Source organism: Myodes glareolus, chromosome 9 (assembly GCF_982192425.1).
Source record: "Myodes glareolus chromosome 9, mMyoGla1.1, whole genome shotgun sequence".
In the NCBI taxonomy this organism is placed as follows: domain Eukaryota; kingdom Metazoa; phylum Chordata; class Mammalia; order Rodentia; family Cricetidae; genus Myodes; species Myodes glareolus.
This window is the reverse complement of record NC_142034.1, coordinates 75,975,141-75,996,000: the sequence shown is the minus strand read 5'-3', so window position 1 is coordinate 75,996,000 and position 20,860 is coordinate 75,975,141. Positions and strand designations below refer to the sequence as shown.

The 20,860-nt window shown below is 45.8% G+C and overlaps 1 protein-coding gene and 3 non-coding genes across 4 annotated transcripts; all 4 read left to right on the top strand.

Annotated features, from left to right (window-relative positions):
• Nucleotides 1-15,812: 15,812 nt before the first annotated feature.
• Nucleotides 15,813-20,694, top strand: Rack1 (receptor for activated C kinase 1). The gene is made up of 8 exons (XM_048435921.3): nucleotides 15,813-16,037; nucleotides 17,006-17,177; nucleotides 17,623-17,770; nucleotides 18,472-18,567; nucleotides 18,898-19,008; nucleotides 19,261-19,401; nucleotides 20,310-20,420; nucleotides 20,586-20,694. Exons 1-8 carry the CDS (start codon nucleotides 15,929-15,931, stop codon nucleotides 20,649-20,651), a joined length of 954 nt encoding a protein of 317 aa, XP_048291878.1. The 5' UTR covers nucleotides 15,813-15,928; the 3' UTR covers nucleotides 20,652-20,694.
• On the top strand, nucleotides 16,304-16,372 carry LOC125401881 (small nucleolar RNA SNORD95). Its single transcript, XR_007232479.1, has one exon. It is a non-coding gene; the product is annotated as a small nucleolar RNA SNORD95 (small nucleolar RNA).
• Nucleotides 17,385-17,464, top strand: LOC125401878 (small nucleolar RNA SNORD96 family). Its single transcript, XR_007232476.2, has one exon. It is a non-coding gene; the product is annotated as a small nucleolar RNA SNORD96 family (small nucleolar RNA).
• Nucleotides 18,210-18,277, top strand: LOC125401880 (small nucleolar RNA SNORD95). The gene has a single exon (XR_007232478.1). It is a non-coding gene; the product is annotated as a small nucleolar RNA SNORD95 (small nucleolar RNA).
• Nucleotides 20,695-20,860: the final 166 nt, after the last annotated feature.

Below are 20,860 nucleotides of genomic sequence, written 5' to 3'. Positions count from 1 at the left end.
GTCATGACGTCCACACTGTAAAAACGAGCCGCTTGGAGTTGATATAATTCTTTATTGATCCATATTTTGTCTTTACCCTTTTACCCTCACTGTATCTCTTGTTATTTGGGTTTTATTTTTTAATTATGGGCACTGCCCATGGAGGCCAGCAGAGGGCGGCAGAACCCCTTTGAGCTGGAGTGGCGGGTGGTTGTGAGCAACCAGATGAGGACGCTTAGGAATTAAATATGGGTCCTTTGCAAGAGCAGTATGTGTTCATAGCTACTGAGCCATCTCTCCAATCATCGTTTTACCTCTTTAAGGAAATAACTGCCCAGTCTCCTGTCCTTCCAAGTTTGTGACACAGAAGCACAATCATCACTTTGCACGGCTGATTTTTAGGCTGTCTTCCGGGTCAAAAATGGACTCCACTGGGTAACTGTGTTTGTTCTGTATCCTCAGCAGCAGGCATATAATGGGTGCTCATACGTGAAGCTGAACAAAACAGAAGCTGACCGCCTTTAAAAAACAAATAACCAGACTGGAAAGATGGCTCAGAGATTATGAGCACTGACTGCTCTTCCAGAAGACCCAGGCTCGATTTCCCCGTGCCCACATGGCAGCTTAAAACTGTGACTCCAAGATCTGACACTCTCACACAGACATGAATGCAGACAGGACACAAATACACATAAAATAAAAAACAAATAATTTATTAAAAATAGTAATGTTTAAAAAAAAAAACACCAGCTGGGCGGTAGTGATGGCCCATGCCTTTAGTCCCAGCACTCAGGAGGCAGAGGCAAGCAGAGCTCTGTGAGTTCAAGACCAGCCTGGTCTAGAGTGAGTGCCAGGACAGGCTCCAAAGCTACAGAGAAACCCTGCCCCCCCACACACACACACAAAGAAAGAAAGAAGAAAAGAAAAGAAAATATTAATAGGCAATTATTTTCTGAACATGTAAAGTTAAACTGAACATGGGCTCATCGACAGTCTTTCACATTAAAAAGTGTTCAGGCCGGGTATGTTGGTGCACATCTATAGTCTGCCCTTGAGAGAAGGATAACCCAACCAACTTAGGTCATATACCAAGTCTGAGGTCAGCCTGGGCTACATAGTTAACATGTACCAGGTCTTCAGCACGTGCACGCACACAAATTCGAGCTTTCTTCTGTTCCTTATTCCTTTAAAAAAATTCTCCCAGAGCCTGTCTGAAGCAGTGCTGCCAGCACCTAACTCGTAGTTAAGAGGTCAGACCTCCAAAGCTAAGAAGTGCGGGACTTCTGAGCCAGCAAACACGGAGTGCCTCTGCTCCACCAATTCTCCAACGTGGAGATCAGCATCGGGGCTTCTGTAAAGGCGAAGGTCTCCTGGTCCCCAGTGCTGGAGGCTCTGACTCACTTAGTCTGGGAGTAGGACTAAGGGCTTCCATTTGGAAACAAATCTTTTCCTTTTTCTCCTTTTGGAGTCAGAATCCCCCTCTGCTGCCCGAGCTGACCTCAGACAGCCCTGAGCTGGCATTACAGGCACGCAGTTCCATGGTTGGCTCTTCAAGACATTCAGAAGACTGTTCTCGGAGACCACTCTGAGTTCAGAACCTTGTTTTCTAATGAATGAAGCTGAGGGGCCAGGGATGCCTCCTCCTCCTCATAAAGAATACACAAGAAATCCCAGCACTCGGGAGACAGAGGAAGGCGGATCTCTGTGAGTTCAAGACCAGTCTGGTCTACAAGAGCTAGTGCCAGGACAGGCACCAAAGCTACAGAGAAACTTTGTCTCGAAAAAAAAAAAAACAAAAGAACGCACAAGAATGGGAATAAAGGCCGCCTTCCCCTTCTCCAGCGCCATCTCTGTGACTTCAGGTGGCTGTGTGGCTCAGGCCCCAGGAGGAACCGACCCTGAAGCTTGGCTTAGTCCACAGAGTCCTCAGGCCTTTCCACATTAGCTGGGGAAAATCCCCAAACCCACCTGTGCATTTGTTCAGAATGCAGACCCAGCCTCTATGGAAACCTAATTTAAATCACAGTGGCAATATTTACATGCTGCGTGACTCTGTGGCAATTACTTGAATCCTGTGTGCTTCACTCTCTCCCCGTATAAAGTGGTAAAACAATGCATTTGCCTCACGGCATGAAGAATTGCATCTTAATAAAACACTGGCACGGAGCTCAGCAAATAATGAGGTCCCAGTAAGCAGTGGCTATTAATCCATCTTGAAACATGGCACCATAATTGCATCCCTCACCAGAAGGTTCCCAGAGTGGGGTGCTGCCCCACATCATTACCTGGAAGTGCCTGCTTGAATAGTATATTTCCAGAACTAGCCTGTCAGAAGGCCTAGTGTATCACAACAGCAGTGGACCCAGAAGTCAACATTAACAAGCAAGGACCCAGATTTTTCCTTTAAAGATTATATATACAGTGTTTTGTCTGCATGTACGCCTGCAGGCCAGAAGAGGGCGCCGGATGCATTACAGATGGTTGTGAGCCACCATGTGGTTCCTGGGATCTATGGAAGAGCACCCAGTGCTCTTAACTGCTGAACCATCTCTCCAGCCCCCTTTATATACAAAAGTGCGGTGTGCTAGGGCTGTAGAATGCTTCTTATCAATGAAAAGGAATATCACAGAGGGCCAGCAGTTGAATAAATAAATTCAATAAATAGTTGAATACTATTTGATATGAATAAGAAATTAGTGAGCACCACCTACTGGTTAATTTTAGAATGCCCAGCTGGAGTTGGGGAGATGCTCAGTGGCTCACAGCTATTCCAGAGGATCTGAGTTTATTAACTCCAGCTCCAGGGGATCCAATGCCTCCTGCCTCCGAGGGCATTAGCATTTAGGAGCACAGACACACATGCAGATATATGTGTATATGTATGTGTATGTGTATATACATAAACATGTGTGTGTGTGTGTGTGTGTGTGTGTGTGTGTGTGTGTGTGTGTAAAATCAGAATGCAAGGCCTGGCCTGTAAGATACCTCAGTGGATAAAGGTATTTCCCACCAAGACTGATGACCTAAATTTTATCCCTGGGACCCACAAGGTTGTAGGTGAGAACTAACTACTGAAGGTTGTTCTCTGACCTCCATATGTGCACTATTTCACACACACACACACACACACACCTATCAATCAATTAATAAAATGCAAGGCTGAGGTTGATTCACATCCTTCCTCCATAATTGATTGTTGCCTTGAAAAAAAAAAACGAATTGATCCTAAAGATATTCAAACTGTAGAAAAGCAATCTTCTCTTAGTATAAAATATGAACATGCAATTTATTTAACCAGAAGAGAACTTTCAAAATTAAAGCATTTCTATAGTCTGAAATTACTGTACCTAAAAACTCCGATAATTTCAAGTCACTGCCAAAGAAAGTAAAGGAAGATACCATCCCTCACCCAATCGTCCATGGCAATACTAAAAGAAAAAAGCAAGCGTCATTAAGTGCCTTAAAACCTTACAGTGAAACACCACAAAGCTCCCCCACTTTCTCTACAGTGTCCCCTGATCCCACGGGATAAGGAAATTGGGACAAGTATTTTTGTCCTGGTATTCTATTTGATTCTTGTCCCAACTCTGCCACCTGCAGGACAAAACTAGAAAAGTTGATCATCCTTCCAAAAGCTACTCAAGATGGTGAACCTAACTAGGGCTGCTGCTGTGTTTCCAGCCGCAGTCTGCTTCCAGCCGCACAGGCCTACTCATATGCCCATCACAGACAGTGAGCAAAGCTTTTCAAAAAAATTCTATAAAACTTGCGTCTGGGACTGGCGAGTGGGCTCAGCCGGTAAAAGCCTTGCCACAAGCCTGCCAAGCAGAATCCTAGCCTGAGACTTAAATAACGAAAGAAGAGAACTGACTCTCCTCTGACCTACACACAGACTCCATGGTCCACACACACACAATAGAGAAATAAATTAAAATTGGGGACTGGAGCCAGGCATGATGGTGCACTCCTTTAATGCCAGCACTGGAGATTCAGAGGCAGGCGGATCTCTGTGAGTTCGAGGCCAGCCTGATCTACAAGAGCTAGTTTCAGGACAGGCTCCAAAGCTATACAGAGAAACCCTATCTTGAAAAACCAAAAGAAAAGAAAAGGAAAAGAAAAAGAAAAACCAAATATATATGTATATGTAATATGTGCGTGTGTGTATGTGTTGCAAGGAGCACAGGGCCCCTTGTTTGTCCCAGCTGCCTGGCTAGCTTATACCCCAAATAACCACACAGAAACTGTATTAATTAAAACACTGCTTGGCCATTAGCTCTAACTTCTTATTGGCTAACTCTTACATATTTTTATTTAATTTAACCCATCTCCAGTAATCTGTGTATCATCACGTGGCAGTGGCTTACCAGAGATTCTAACTGGTGTCTGTCTCAGGCAGAGAACCCATGGCTCTCTGGCTCTACTCTTCTTCCTCCCAGCATTCAGTTCTGTTTTCTCCACCTACCCAAGTTCTGCCCTATCAACTAGGCCAAGGCAGTTTCTTTATTCATTAACCAAAGAAAGCAACACACAGACAGAAGAAACTCCTGCACCATATATGTTTGCACCATATGTGTGTATGGACTGGAGTGAAGGCTCAGCAGTTAAGAGCACCATTTGTTCTTCCAGAGGATCTGGATTCAATCCCCAGCACCCACAAGATGACTCACAAATCATTTCTTCCAGTTCCAGGGGATCCAATGCCCTCTCCACACAGGATGCACAGACACACATGCAGGCAAAACACCCATACTTGTGAAAATAAGTACTTTTTAAAAAATTAAACTGGTAGTTAAGTACCCTTTTAGGAACTCAACAACAAATCATTTAAAAAAAATTGTCTTTGAGGTTAAGAAAGTAAAGAACAGAACAGCATTGTGGAGTCAGAGACCTATCAGAGAGTGTGGACAGCGGTCTGGCTGCGAAACCGCTGGGCACGTCTCCTGGCTTCAGCAGGCATCATCTTGAGAGCCTGTGCTGACTAGTTTTCTATCAACTGGACACGAGCTACAGTCACCGTTGAGAAAGTGCCCCCATAAGATCTGCGTGCAGGCGAGCAGGTGAGGAATTTTCCCTCCGTGATGGAGTGTGAACCGAGACTTGTAAGCTGAAATAAACCTTTTCCTCCCTACGTTGCTTTTAGTCATGACAGACTATTCCTCAAGCACAAGACAGGGTCTTTCCTCCAGCTTCACACGGAAGTGAAGCTTCTCTGATGCCAGAATCAGCCTCTACTATGGCAACAGATGCCTTTCAGACACCAGCCTCCCCCTAAGGAGGACCCAGATGGGAGAGAACAAGAGAATTAGAAGAAAAGGCTGCTCTCCATGGGTGCCGAGCCTGACCAGCAAAGCAATCCTGTTCTGACTGGATCCTAATATCACAGGCACTCAATGATTCGCTAGAAACAATCTCTCTCTCTCTCTCTCTCTCTCTCTCTCTCTCTCTCTCTCTCTCTCTCACACACACACACACACACACACACACACACACACACTTAAAAACAATGGAATTGGGGCTGGATAGATGGCTCAGGGTTTAAAAGAACTTACAGCTCTTGCAGAGGACTCTGGTTTGTTTCCCAGCACCCTCAGAGCCCCTCTCAACTGCCCCTAACTCCAGTTCCAAGGATTCAATTCTTTCTTCTGATCTCCATAGTGTATGTACACATACAGACACATAAAGGAAAATGAATAACATTAAAAGAACTCAGAAATGAAGACCTTTTTTTTCGAGACCAGATTTCAACCTGTCCTGGAACTAGCTCTTTTTTTTTTTTTTTCTTTTTGGTTTTTCAAGACAGGGTTTCTTTGTAGTTTTAGAGTCTGTCCTGGAACTAGCTCTGAAGACCAGGTTGGCCCCAAACTTACAGAGATCCGCCTGACTCTGCCTCCCCAAGTGCTGGGATTAAAGGCATGTGCCACTACTGCCTGGCTCAGAAATGAAGACTTTACAAATTAATTCTTTTTTTTTTCAAGACAGGGTTTCTCTGCAGTTTTGTGGCCTGTTCTAGAACTTTTTTTTTAAAAAGTAAATGGAATACCATCCTCTTAGGAAATACCAGCTTTCCTAAGAGGCTCAAACGAGATCCCTAGGGGGAAGCAAGCATCAGTCTCCCCAGCTGTGGGTGCTGTGAGCTACAGCTGAGAAACAAAATCACTGGTGCCCCGGTAGCCGCAATGTTGTCGGTGTCACCACTTCTGACTGAATTTAAGGCCTGCTCCACAAGACCGAATTCACGCCTGGCACCACTAGCAGCGTCAAGGACCCATGGTTAGGAAGCTCATGGTCCCCAGGAGAATTGAAATGATTCCTATGTTATCCCTATAGACGAGTGCATTACTCAATCCCCATAAGAGAAGCTGCTTTTTGCAGGAGATGGTTATTAACAGAGACCCAAAACTAGTCAATTTGCAGGCTGAGCACTAAATGGGACATGTACATCAAACCCCCTTCTCCAAGACTCAAGGGTTGTCATGGAAGAGGAGGCAAGAGGATTAGAGGAGCCAGAGGCAATGGATGGCTACAGCAACACGGTGAATCCAACAAGGTAGTTGCACACATGAACCCATAGTGGGTTCTCCACAAGATCAAGCCAGACGAAATCCCAGCCTGGAGGAGGTCAGGAAGCTCCACCCTTAGCTAAAGGCAATCTGCAAATGGCTGCTGGGAGAAGGACAGTAGGTAATTTGGGGGGATGCAGCCGTTGAGAGGTTCCAGTGGACGATCCTACACTCATGCACATACTGGCAACACTAAGTGGGCTAAGTGTTTATGTATGGGGTGCTTCACCTGTTTGGGCATCTTTGCGCCACTTGAGTGCCAGATGCTCACAGAAATCAGAAACATCAGCTGCCGTAGATCTGGAGGATCGTTGTGAATTGGCATGTGGGTGCTGGGAGTCAAACTCAGGTCCTACAGAAGAGCAGTCAGTGCTCTCAACTGCCGAGCCATCTCTCCAGCCCTCTGACTCAATGGTTTTTTTAAAATTTTTTTTAAAACTTATTCATTATGCATACAATGTTCTGCTAACATGTACACACCAGAAGAGGGTACCAGATCTCGTTATAGATGGTTGTGAGCCACTGTGTGGTTGCTGGGTATTGAACTCAAGACCTCTCTGGAAGAGCAGCCAATGATCTTAACCTGTGAGTCATCTCCCCAGCCCTACTCAATGGTTTTAAAAGAGAATTTACACAGTACTTGAAATCTAGAGGGAACAGTGTATCAGGGTGACAGAGAAGGGATTTGAGGGAGGGATGGGAAGTGGGCTTGATCAAAATACATTGCATGCATGTTTGAAACTCTCAAAAAATATAAAAATACAAAAAATGACAAAAAAGGGCTAAGGTTGAGAATCATTTTAAAATTCTGCACCTACTCTGCTGGGCCGTGTCACACGCCTTTAATCCCACACTGGGGAAGCAAGCACAGGCAGATGGATCCCTGTGGGTTCCAGGCAAGCCAAAAATACAAGGTGAGATCTCACATCAAAAAATAATGAAAATATGTCATTACAATCATCAATGACGCCAGGTGGTGGTGGTGCATGCCTTTAATCTCAGCACGGGGGGGGGGGGTGGCAGAGGCAGGTGAATTCCTGTGAGTTCGAGGCCAGCCTGGTCTACAAGAGCTAGTGCCAGGACAGCTAGGACTGTTACACAGGGAAACCCTGCCTCGCAGAAACAAAAACAAAACAAAACAAAATCATCAATGCAGCAGAATATACATGCCACAGCACTTATGTTGAGGCTGGAGGCAATTTGAGGGAACCAATTTTTCCTTCTACAATGTCTTAATCATACTAAACTAAAAATTAAACGTGGTCTGAGAACAGGGCTCAGCGGGTGATGGTGCTTGCTGTCAAGACTGAGACCTGAGTCTGATCCCCAGGTACCTCCCACGTGATGAAAGAAATAGAGCCGACTCTTGCATGTTGTCATTTGAACACACAGGCGCACGCACGTACACACACACACAGACACACACACAGACACACACACACAAAAGAGACAGAGAATTTGGGGCTTAATTTACAAACAGCTAAAGTGCGAACCAGAGTGGCCACTAGGTGGCAGCACCGAACTCTAGAGTCGAATTTGTAGCGGTGTTTGGTTTTGACAATGTCTGCATGCTTGTCCTTTTTCTACCTGTGGAATCCTTCTTAGAATGTCTATTTCCTGATGAATGCTTTACCTTCGAGTCTTCCTAAAGACTACTTCAGAATATTTTATTTTTTTTGTTTTGTTTTGTTTGTTTATTATTTTGATTTTTGAGACAAGGTTTCTCTGTAGTTTTTGGTACCTGTCCTGGAACTAGCTCTTGTAGACCAGGCTGGCCTCGAACTCACAGAGATCCGCCTGTCTCTGCCTCCCGAGTGCTGGGATTAAAGGCGTGCGCCACCACCGCCCGGCACTTCAGAATATTTTAATGTTCAAACTATAAAATGAATCATCCACAATTACAGAAAAATCTTGAGTTGCTCTAAATGTTTTGTTTATTTATTTATTTAGCTTTTAGGAGGGGAGAAGTGGGTTTTGAGAAGACAGGATTTCTCTGTAGCTTTGGAGCTTGTCCTGGAACTCGTTCTGTAGACCAGGCTGGCATCAAACTTATAAAGATCCACCTGCCTCTGCCTCCCGAATGCTGAGATTAAAGGCACGCACCACCAGCGCCTGGCAAAGTTATTTTTTTAATAAAAAATAATTTGTGCCTAGGTTTGGGCCCCAGCATCACAGAAAAAGATGAAGACGTGGTAATACATATGTCTCTAGTATAACACAAATAACTTACACAGAGGCAAGACTACGAATTCGAAATATTTAGACATAGTGGAGAAAGTGTCCCAGAAGACTGTAACAGCCTTCGTGGGATGCAAAAATACTCATGATCTGTCTCAGATCAAAGCTCAAATCCTGCTCAGCCAGCGACACTTTCTTACTTATCTTTGTTCGTCAGGACACCCAAAGGTTCGTGCTGATAAAGAGGTTCAATTTTGCCTCCAAGTTATAAGTGTTTAGTTCACACAGCCCTGTCAGTCTGGATGTCCTGTCTTATGCCTCTACTTGTAGATATTTATTTACGCTATGTAGATGTGTTATTGCCAAGGCACCTTCTGATTGGTTTAATAAAGAACTGAATAGCCAATAGCTAGACAGGAAGGGGTTGGGTGGGACTTTAGGGGAGAGAAGGGGCACTGGGAAGAAGAAAGGTGGACTTCCAGTCAGCTCACAGAAAGCAGGATGGGCAGGATGGAGAGATGAGCTATCGAGCTGCTACATAACTGAACGTAGATTTAAAAATATGGGCTAATTTAAAAGAACTATTTAGGAACAAACCTAAGCTAAGGTGAGCTTTCATAATTAATAATAAGTCTCCATGCTGTTATTTGTGAGCTGGTGGCCCAAAGAAAAATCCATCTATATCTACCTGGTGTGAGTATTCCCAGGAACACATATTTACTACCAGATCTGTGTAATAAGGATGAGCACAGGTGTGTGTATGCCGGCCTTGTGACCTTGTGTGGGGATAGTCAGAGCTCATACTCCCCATCGAAGGATAAAACCAGACACCTCCCAGATTTTAGGAAGGTGGAAGAGGTGGCCAGGTTCCTGCCAGGGTCTCGGGCACCTAGCCCAGAAAGCAGTGCTGCTGGAGGAGATGATACAGGTCTACAGAACAGATCAGGTCTTAGGAAGTCAAGTGTGCAGCATTGGGGAAGTTCTGAGCCTTGCACAGCAACTTGGCTGGTTACAGGCCCCAAGAATGTGTATCTCAAACAAGGTCCCGAGTGGAGGCCATCAGTGTCTGAGGACACTTTATGATACAGTTCTTCCTTACATACATCACTGTTCTGAATTTCTGCTCACAAGATCCCGAACCCCTAGCACCTTCCCAACCCAAGGTATTCTCCAGACCCTGAACAACCTCTCAGGAACACTTCTGTCTCCGTTCATCTCTGTCCCCCATACAGATCTCCGTCCACTTCAGGGTCTGTTCAATAGATTGCTGTCAAATGAAGTTATTGCATTGGGAGAGATCAAAACTATACCTGCCTGTAATCCCGGTGCTGAGGGGAGAAGGAGGAGAATCCCAGGGGCTTGTTGTTGCCATTCCAGGTTCAGAGAGAGATCTTGTCTCAAGGGACTAAGGTTGAGAGTGACAGAACACCTGTGGTAACCCACATGTGACTCGGTTTCCATCTGGAGTCAATTCTGACTTAAAAGTCATTTGAGTTCAAACTTGCCTGCTCTGCCTGCATCTTTGAGGGCCGTGAGAAAGTTCTGATTAAGCCCACGGGAAAGAGCATTTTGCCCACGGGGGGCTGGGGGAAAGAACACACTATCTAACAGAAAAAATACTGCTGATGCTAACCCCTGGGAACACTGAGATAGAATTTGAAACTGCTTACTCAGGGACAAGATGGTCTTGTGGTTAGACACTGACTTACTGCCTATGCTGCGCTTTTTTCTGCTTTTGTACACATGCAGGCTCTGAAATAAACTCGGGGCTTTAAAGAGTAAGCTGGCAGTCCCCCGCATCTATCCTATGGTTTCCATCCCAGTTTCTTTCAGTCTGTCATTTCCTTAATCCCGATGCCCCTGCTCAGATACCCCCAGCTGACTTTGTTGGAGCAGGCTCTAGCAGACACCCACACAAGTGAGCATACACACATACTCATACACAATAGCAGTCTTCTGAGATTCAAGGATATGTAACTATAAGCCCTCATTTACTGTTGTTTTTTTTAAAAAAAAAAAAAAAAGAAAAGAAAGTCAGTTAAGGAGATGGGAGAGGCGAGCCACAGTGCTCATAACACAGACGTGATGCCAGCAGAGGTCCAGAGTCCAGTGCATGCTGGGAAGTTCCCAGTCTGTCCCTGTTCCCAAGGGGTCACTCCTTACCATTTCACACCTCCTTCCCCACAGGCAGCAAAGCATGTGCAGATTTGTAGACTTTGAAATTGCAGTACCTTTCCCTATTTACCCTTGCTGGTGGCACCCTGTGGCAGTGGATGGTCACTTAGCGACTGTGGTAAAGGCAGAACTAGCCAACTTGGAGCTAGGGAACAAACCCTGACCTAGAGGTAAGCTCATGACCCATGAAGGGTGGGATGGCAGAGGCTGGGTGCCTGCTCTCTGCAGGGCTGTCTCCCTTAAAAACAGAGGGGCCCGAAGGTGCATAGACCCTCATTTATCTTAACTCTAGTTTGGCAGGACATGGCACCAGTCAGTTCCTAGGAGGCCCATGCCAGCCCTGGCCTGGTATTAGCCCTGGCTCAAACACCTCTCTGCAATAACCCCTCTTGCCCCCAGGAGGACCTTTCTCTAGCCATGAGAAAAAAGGCAACGTCTGAGCTGATCCAGAGTCCAGTCTCCAGAGCATGCCTCTGAATACTGTTCTTGACTTCAGTTGAGCACAGAGGACTCCGATGTGTCTGTCTTCTTCCACGTGACTGTTCTTGTCCTCATGCCCCCACCCACTCCAAGTACTGGAATGGCAGGGCATGTGCCACCGTACCCAGCCCATGGTGCTAGATATCAAGCCCAGGGCTTCAAGCCCACTAGACAAGTACTCTATCAAATGAGGTACATCTCAGACCTCATTTTCTTTTAAGGTATTTACTGGGAATGTTGGTGAATGTCTTTAATCCCAGCACGCAAGAGGTAGAAGCCGACAGATCTGTCAGTCCAACTGCAGCTTGGTTGGCTCAGTTTATTCTAGGACAGAACTACATAGCAATATAATTTTAATTATGCACATGCCTGTGTCTTTGTGGGGGTATGTGCACAAGTGCAGGTGCTCTTGGAGATTAGAGGCATCAGATGCCCACGGAGTTGAAGTCACAGGTGGTTGTAAGCCATACAATGTGGATCAGGCCCTGTACATGCTCAATCTCAGAGCCAGCTCCCCAGTTCCCATCTCCCTCCGGAGCCCCCTCAGGTATTTCTTAAATGCTGAGTTCCTTCCAATGGATTTTCGGGAAAAAGTCTGCTTCCTACTTTCGAGTGCTGGGGAGTGAAGACAAGACCTTGTATATGCCACTCAAAAATTCTCCCACTGAGCTCCAGTGCCTGCCATTGCCTTGACTGATTTATACATACATACATACATACATAGCCAGGGCTCAACTTTCTGACTCATAAGACTCCAGGTTCTTCTGAAAACGTTGTAAAGGAAGAGCAACTAAGGAATTTTTATCTGGGGAAACATTTTATTACAAAGATATTTTTGGTGAGCTGGAAACAGCTTAGCAGAGAAAAAGCACTGGCTGCCCTTCCAGAGGACTAGGGTTCAATTCCCAGTCCCTACACGTGGCTTACAACCATCTGTAACCCCAGTTTCAAGGGATTGTATGACTTCTTCTGGTCTCTGCAAGCACCAGGCAGATATGAGGTGCACAGACATACATGTAGCAAAGAAAAAATATTCAGTTAAAAAAATGTTTAAAAAGAAAAACGTTCAGTGCTCACAAGTACCCGTAGCTCCAGCTCCAGAACCCACCACCCTTTACTGGCCTCCACCAGTGCACACACACCAGTCTTAAATACATGTGTGTGTCAGTGGCACACGCCCTTAATCCTAGCACTTAAGAGGCAGAGGAAGGCAGATCTGTGAGTTACAGGACAGGCTCCAAAGTTACACAAAAACCCTGTCTTGAAAAAAGCAATAATAACAAAACATGTACACATGTACATGCTTTTGTGTATGTGTGTGTTTTCATTCTTAGTATGAAACAACATAAAGAGCCAGGAACATCTCACCTTACGAGTTTTTTTTTTTTTTTAAGGAAACAGGTGGGGGCTGGAGAGATGGCTCAGAGGTTACAAGCACTGGCTGCTCTTCCAGAAGTCCTGAGTTCAGTTCCCAGCAACCACATGGTGGCTCACAGCTATCTGTAATGAGATCTGGTGCCCTCTTCTGGCCTGCAGGCATACATGGAGTATACATTATGTTGTATACATCATAAATAAATAAATCTTTAAAAAAAAAAAAAGGAAACAGGTAGGTGAACTACTTCAGTGGCAAACGTGTTTGCCGCCATACCTAACAACATCAGCTCTATTCCCAGAGTCTGCCTGGTGGGTAGAGAGTACCCACTCTTGAAAGTTGCTCTCTTATCTCCACACACATACTACAGTGCATGTACACATGTGCAAACACACACATTTACATTTTTTCATGTATTTATTATACCCCATTACAGATGATTGTGAGCCACCATGTAGTTGCTGGGAATTAAACTCAGGACCTTTGAAAGATCAGGCAATGCTCTTAACCTCTGAGCCATCTCTCCAGCCTTACATTTACATTTTTTAAAAAAGATTTATTTATTATGTACACAGTGGTCTGCCTGTGTCTATGCCTGGACACCAGAAGAGGGCATGAGATCTCATTACAAGTGGTTGTGAGCCACCATGTGGTTGCTGGGAATTGAACTCAGGACCTCTGGAAGGGCAATCAGTGCTCTTAACCTTTGAGCCATCTCTCCAGTCCCATGTTTACATTTTTAAAAAGAGGCGGGGTACTGTCCTGGCCTGTTTTTTTCTTGCAGTGATGAAACGTTCCGAGCAAAAACATTTTGGGAATGAAAGGATTTAATTCTGCTTACAGGTCACGATCCATTATCAAGGGAAGTGAAAGCTGGAAGTCGAGCAGGAACCTGGAGTTCGGGAGGAATGCTTACTAGACTGCATAGGGACCAACCTCAACAAAAATACCTCTCGCCAGGGTACAGGCGCAGGGATTTAGAAAGGCATGCGTCACCACCGCCCAGCTATTTTTTTTGTTTTGTTTTGTTTTTTTGAGACAGAGTTTCTCTGTAGCTGTGGAGCCTGTCCTGGAACTAGCTCTTGTAGACCAGGTTGGCCTTGAGCTCAGAGAGATCCACCTGCCTCTGCCTCCTGGGATTAAAGGTGTGTGCCACCACCACCTGGTGGTTTTATTTCTTTTTATTTTGTTTTCCTCTTTTCTTCTTTTGGTTTTTCTGTCCAACCCTGGCTGTCCTGGAACTTGCTCTGTAGACCAGGCTGGTCTCAAACTCACAGAGATTCACCTGCTTCTGCCTCTGGAGTGCTGGGATTAAAAGGTATGCACCACCATTGAGTAGCTCCTTTTTGGTTTTATTATGACCCTAGCCAGTCTGGAACTTGCTATGTAGACTAGGCTGGCTTTGAATTTACAGTAATCCTCTTGAGTGCTTTGATTACAGACCTCTGACACTATGCGTAGTCCCCTTTATTCTCCACACTATTATATCATATAAGTGCTAATTTCAATCTTATTTCACAGATAAGAAACTAAACTCAGCCGGGCAGTGGTGGTGCACAACTTTAATCCCAGCACTCGGGGAGGCAGAACTCTGTGAGTTCAAGGTCAGCCTGGTCTACAAGAACTAGTTCCAGGACAGGGTGGAAAGCTACAGAGAAACCCTGTCTCGAAAAAGAAAACAAAGAAAGAAAGAAAGGAAGGAAGGAAGGAAGGAAGGAAGGAAGGAAGGAAGGAAGGAAGGAAGGAACTAAATTCAATGTATTTTACAAATAGAAAAACAAATACTTATATCTAGGGCCTGGTGTTTTAGGTCTATAATCCCAGTTACTTGGAAGGCTGAGGAGCAGGGATCTTAATTTGAGTTATGTAGATCCTGTATCAAAAAGTAAACAAGGATGAACATGGTGAGCAAAAGCCTTTGATCCCAGCATTCCCAGAGGCAGGTGGTTCTCGGAGTTCCAGGCCGGCCATGTTTACAAAATGTGACACTGTCTCAAAAGCAAAGAAAAACTAAACAAGGTTCTTGGGGAAAGAGAGACAGGTTTAACTTCATAAGGCTCTTCCTTAGCATATTGGCGTTCACCCAATAGCACCGAAATAACCAAATAAATGTGCCCTTCAGTACACATAGATATTAGTGGTTGTTGCCACCCTGATCAGCATTCATTTTTAAAAATATCTGAAATGACCAAGAGTCACCTGCAGCCAAGGCCACATGGCAGGAAAGAAAACGCCTGACTTGCACCTGTGCATTGCTGCAAGCGCACTCACACACAAAAAAATATTTTAAACATAAAACTATAAAGTTTAAGGAGAGATCTATGCCATTAGGGAGACATTACATATTTAAACAGGAGTTGAGAGGAAGGGCATCAAGTTGCCAGGTTATCAGTGTTCCTCTGCTTCCCTATCCAGGAACACTCTCAGGGCAAACTAGCAGGCTTTCTGTGGAGTGGTCATAACTACAGAAAGGGATTCCAACAAAATACCGCAGAAATCTGACGCCAGTACGTCCTCTCTAGCCCCGCCAGGCGACTCAAGCCTGTAATTCCAGGAAGCGGGCGACAGAAGCAGGATCAGAATCATCCTCGGCTACAAAGCCAATTTAAGACTAGCTTTCACTACACGAAACCGTGCCTTAAAGAAAAAAAGGCCAGATTTAGTGGCACACGCCTTCAGTTGCAGCTTTAACATCCTTAAATCATCGCTTAAGTTTGAGTCGTCAACCGAGGAACCGATTACCAAGCGGAAAGGGCGGAGCTCCGTCTCTGCCACGTAAGGGAGAAGGAGAGAAGCCGCTGCACTGTGGCAGTCAGCCGGTCGCCTCACTTCTTCTGCTCCCGCAGCATACTCTAACCTGCCGAGGAGTCTTTCTAGAAACCTGTTACATCTGACTTCAAAATGCATTTGTACGGTGCTGCCAAATTATGTTCCGTGGCAGAAGAAACGGCGGTACTGCAAGTTACCTCACCCAGCCCCTCCCACTATCCGGTGCCGCCGTCTACGGGCAGCAGTGAATCATGGGAATCCCCGCCTTGCTCTCCGGGTATTTCCGGTTCCGGCGGAGGCCGCTCTTTCTTTTCCTCCGCGGGGTCGCCGTGGCTGCCGCTGTGGTGCCTGGCTCCCTGAGCTATCCAGTGCCATCCTTGTCGCTCCGGCGACACTCGCATCAGCCGCAGCCATGACCGAGCAGATGACCCTTCGTGGGACCCTCAAAGGCCATAACGGCTGGGTAACCCAGATCGCCACCACTCCGCAGTTCCCGGACATGATCCTGTCTGCGTCTCGAGGTACGGGCTGCATGCCGGGCGGAGCACTGGTAGTTCAGGGGACTGCGAGTCTCCTGGCTTTGCAAGTGGCGCGCGCGCGGGCTGGCTGGCTTGGTCCACTCCCCACGCAGGTATGAGTTGGGGCGTGCGGACTCGAACCTGTGCCCCAGGGCGACCACTGCACATGTACGGAAACCGAGACGTGTCACGTAACTCTCCGAAGAATTGGTAACTTTAGGTCTCTCGCTTGTCTTCTGAAGATGTAGTTAAGGGGGCACAAGCCTGGTGGAGCAATGATGACCCCAACATGCCATCTGAGTTAACTTTGCTGAAATCCAGAGGCTGTTTCTGAGCCGCCGCCGCTTGGCCCTGATCCCTGTGAGCAGTGGGAACTGGGGCTGCCTTGTTCCCCAGGCCTCCAGTCTTGCCCTACTTCCCCTAGGTTTCCTTCCCTTGTAACGCTTTTTTTCCCATGATTTTCTTATATCGTGTTTTGTCCTCCCACATCTCCCTAACCACCCAAAATTTATGTTTATTCTCTCTAATAATGTAAAGCTTATCCGACTAGGGCTGTATCTGCTCCATAGCTACCGCATTCTCTCAACCTTTGAAAGGCACAGAAGGTGGTTCTGCTTATCCCACACCTAAGTGATTGTGCTTCAGTTAGAGAAGACTAGTTAGTTAACTCTTAAAGGAGATTAGGTAGGGTTTGTTTCCCAGAACCCACAAGGTGACTGCAGACTAGTTAAGGGGGAACTGACATCCTCTTGTAAGAATTCCATAGGCATACGTGTAGGTGAAACATTCAGTGCCCAATTATGTAATTTGGGGGGGATTAAATTTAAGTTTCAAGCCCAGGACGTTGTGGTGCCCATAGTCTCAGAGTGCGTTTTTAAATTCTGGAGTAACAAGCCACTCTTCTAACTTCAGTTCCCACCGGATGTAAGTAGCCTGTCGGGCTTCATGGATTTCTTTACCAATCTTTTCAGACAAGACCATCATCATGTGGAAGCTGACCAGGGACGAGACCAACTACGGCATTCCACAGCGTGCTCTACGAGGTCACTCCCACTTTGTTAGTGACGTTGTTATCTCCTCTGATGGCCAGTTTGCCCTCTCAGGCTCCTGGGATGGAACACTGCGCCTCTGGGATCTCACAACGCAAGTAGCTGCTTTGGGACATTGGGTGGGGAGGGGAGCTGGGCAAAGTAGAGGTAGATTCCCTAGGATGTGGTCTTCCTTTGAAAATTGATCCTTTTGTGGATGAGATAAGATGGAGTTGCTGAGGGCTGGACGAGTCTAGTTGAGCATTTTTTTACCAGGTACAGCAGGAAGTTAAAAATGTTTCATCTGGCAGGTGTGATAGAGGATCCTAGTGATGACATGAAGACATTGTCAACCAATCCCCACACGGGAATGAGGACATGTCCTGCAATTCTGAATGGGTTCTCTGGCACATACCAGACATAGGCTAATAGGACGTGGGCCACATGTGATGTGAGCTGTGTGGCATGATAGAGCCTACTGGAGCAAAGATGGAGCCAAGAGAGGGGTCTGACTAAATGGGTAAAATTTGTCTGGAAAGTGACCAGGTTCTACCTCTTAGGGGCACCACCACGAGACGATTTGTAGGCCATACTAAGGATGTGCTGAGTGTTGCCTTCTCTTCCGACAACCGGCAGATTGTCTCTGGATCCCGAGACAAGACCATAAAATTATGGAATACTCTGGGTGTCTGCAAGTACACTGTCCAGGTAAAGTGGTAGAGGTCATACACCTAGGAGTTCAAGATTGGCTCCCACCCACCCCTTGGGGCATGGTGCTGTGTTTGAGATGGGGTCATCACTATGTATTCCTGGTTAGCGTAGAACTCAGATCTGCCTGCTGGGTGCTGGAATTAAGCTGTGCACCACCATCTGGCTGCAGATGTAATGATGCGTTGTCTTCGGTGGGATTTTGGTTGCTTTTTACTATTTCTATGCATGCTCACTCATTAGTGGCAAGGGACTCAGGAATTAATTTTTCTCCAGAGTCAACATGGAACCCCAAGCCAAGGCATTAATTGGACAGGGCTTTGCACATGAGCAAATAAGCCAGATGTGTCCAGTAACTTTCCTAAGGGTTGGGTGATCTTAAGTCTCTCACCTACCTCCTGGAGGTATATTTAAGTACTTAAAGGAGTTAATGTCAGGCGGAGCAGTGATGACCCCAACATGCCATCTGAGTTGCAGTGCTGAAATCCAGAGGCTGTTTCTGAGCTGCGCCTGGCCCTGAGCTCCATTAGGAGTGGGTAGACAAGCAGGCTTGACAAGTGTTGTGCTGTGTTATCTGAAGTAAAGGCTCGGGTTCTGAGGGAACGAGTGTGAGAATGCTGTTGCCTCCACCTCCTTTAGGGTGCTTATTTGTAGACAGAGAAAGACTACTTTCTCTTACCTTACTCCTGTGTCTTCTGTAGGATGAGAGTCATTCAGAATGGGTGTCTTGTGTCCGCTTCTCCCCTAATAGCAGCAACCCTATCATCGTCTCCTGTGGATGGGACAAGCTGGTCAAGGTGAGCAGCAAGAAGGGCATGGCTGTTAGAAATCCAGACTCTGTCCCCATTCCTCTCATTTAGCAGTGCGCTCCAGTTTGGAATGGTTTGCGGATTACCTTGACTTTGGCTCGGCTCTTTAATGGTTTATCTTATATTTTGAGGCCAGTTCTCACTCGTGTACCATCCAAGCAGGCCTCAAATTAGCACTCTGTCTCAGCCACCCAGGTGTTGGGATTACATAGGTTTGCGTGAGAAGCCTGTTCAGAGATACCTTTAAAGAAGGTGTTGTGTATTTCTTATTGATGGTAGACCTTAATCCCGGTCACCCTATGGACCCGTTTTTCCTAGGTATGGAATTTGGCTAACTGCAAGCTGAAAACCAACCACATTGGCCACACTGGCTACCTGAATACAGTGACAGTCTCTCCAGATGGATCTCTCTGTGCTTCTGGAGGCAAGGTATTTGGGGCCTCATTTCCTTTATGGAGAGTGCTTTTATCTGATAACATGCACCGGTTAAAAGATTAGCTAGACTGCAGGAATATTTCTAAGCATTAGCTTAAAATCTGTAGAAAGGCATACCAAAAAAGTTTTCCCTCAAAAAGTAAATTGGTATGGGTATTGTGCATTAGAGAAGAAGGCTTGAGGGCATGAACACATGCTTCAGTCACTAGGTTTCTTTGTCCTAACTCACCTTTTCTCTCTGTTCAGGATGGCCAAGCCATGCTGTGGGATCTGAATGAAGGCAAACACCTTTACACACTGGATGGTGGGGACATCATCAATGCCTTGTGTTTCAGCCCCAACCGCTACTGGCTATGTGCTGCCACTGGCCCCAGTATCAAGATTTGGGTAAGTGTGGTCTGTTGTGAAGCACATTGATTTCACTGCTATAGGCCAAGCTTTTCTTGGTAGGTTCTATTAAGCGAGGTCAGGATTTTCTTTTTCTTGACAATTTGCTTGCTGACTTTTGCCTAAGAGAATATACATAGGGAATGCCTATGTGCAGCAGTTGCTTGAATGTAATAATTGCCATTTGGGGCCAAAAAGACTACCTTGTGACAGGCTGTTCTGTCAGAATACATGGCATCTACCTACGAGTACTTAAATGCAGTACAAGAGCCCCAAATTCAATCCCTAGAACCATTTGTAGAAAAGTCCTTCCTTGCTCTGTCAGTCAGTATTTAGTAATCTCTGTTAAAGGAGTTTAGACAGCTAAAAAGACTGGGGTGATTACTATGTGAGCTAGACTGTTTATATATTTTGGACAGTGCCTAGCCAAGGCCTCATTCTGTAGCCATTACTCTGGGGTGGTATTAGAGATTGAACCTGGGGCCTTGCACATGCTAGGCAAGTACTCTACCAAAGGGTAACCCCAACCTTTCTGCTTAAGTTTGGGGGGGGGCTTATTGTACAATCAGATCTTCTCAGCCCTATAATCCTACCTTGGCCTCCTAAGTACCATTGAGCTCTGAGATGATTGGGAGTTGTTAATGTTTCATACATCCTTTAAAGAAAAATACAATCTTAGAAATCTGAACTATGTAAGCAGACTCTTACTGTCTATGCGTTACTGTGTGGGTGGGTGCAGGGTCTGTTCATAACCAGGCCAACTGCTTCCTTCAGTTTATTTAAGGCATTTAACTTGTGCCACCTTGCCAGCTCCATAGAAGGAAATGTAGCATGATCAGCACAATATAAGTCCATGGCATAATCAGCTGTATTATGGGCATCCTTACCTAGTTTTGGTCTTTTCCCAGGACTTGGAGGGCAAGATCATTGTAGATGAGCTGAAGCAAGAAGTTATCAGCACCAGCAGCAAAGCAGAGCCACCCCAGTGCACCTCCCTGGCATGGTCTGCTGATGGCCAGGTAAGAACTTATAAGAGTAATTATGAATGATAGACTAGTAGAAAATTATTTTCATCTGGGGAAAGATAAAAGTTATCAACCTTTAATCTCTTCCTATGGGAATATATGCTCAGCATGCCATTCATCATGGCTGGGTTGGCATGACCCTATTGTTCTCTTTTACAGACCCTGTTTGCTGGCTACACAGACAACCTGGTCCGAGTGTGGCAAGTGACCATTGGCACCCGCTAAAGGTTCATATCAAGAGTATTAGAAATAAAGCTGACCTTTCTGAGACTGGTCTCAGCCATCTTTTTTTCTATCTGCCTGGTGAGCAAGACCCTAATTTGTAGTGGTGGCTGTGCACATTGTGTCTCATCCCCAACTAGGCAGAGTTGCCTTTAATCAATAGGTGCTCTGTACCATCATTGAATTGTACGCTACAACAATCCATGCCATTC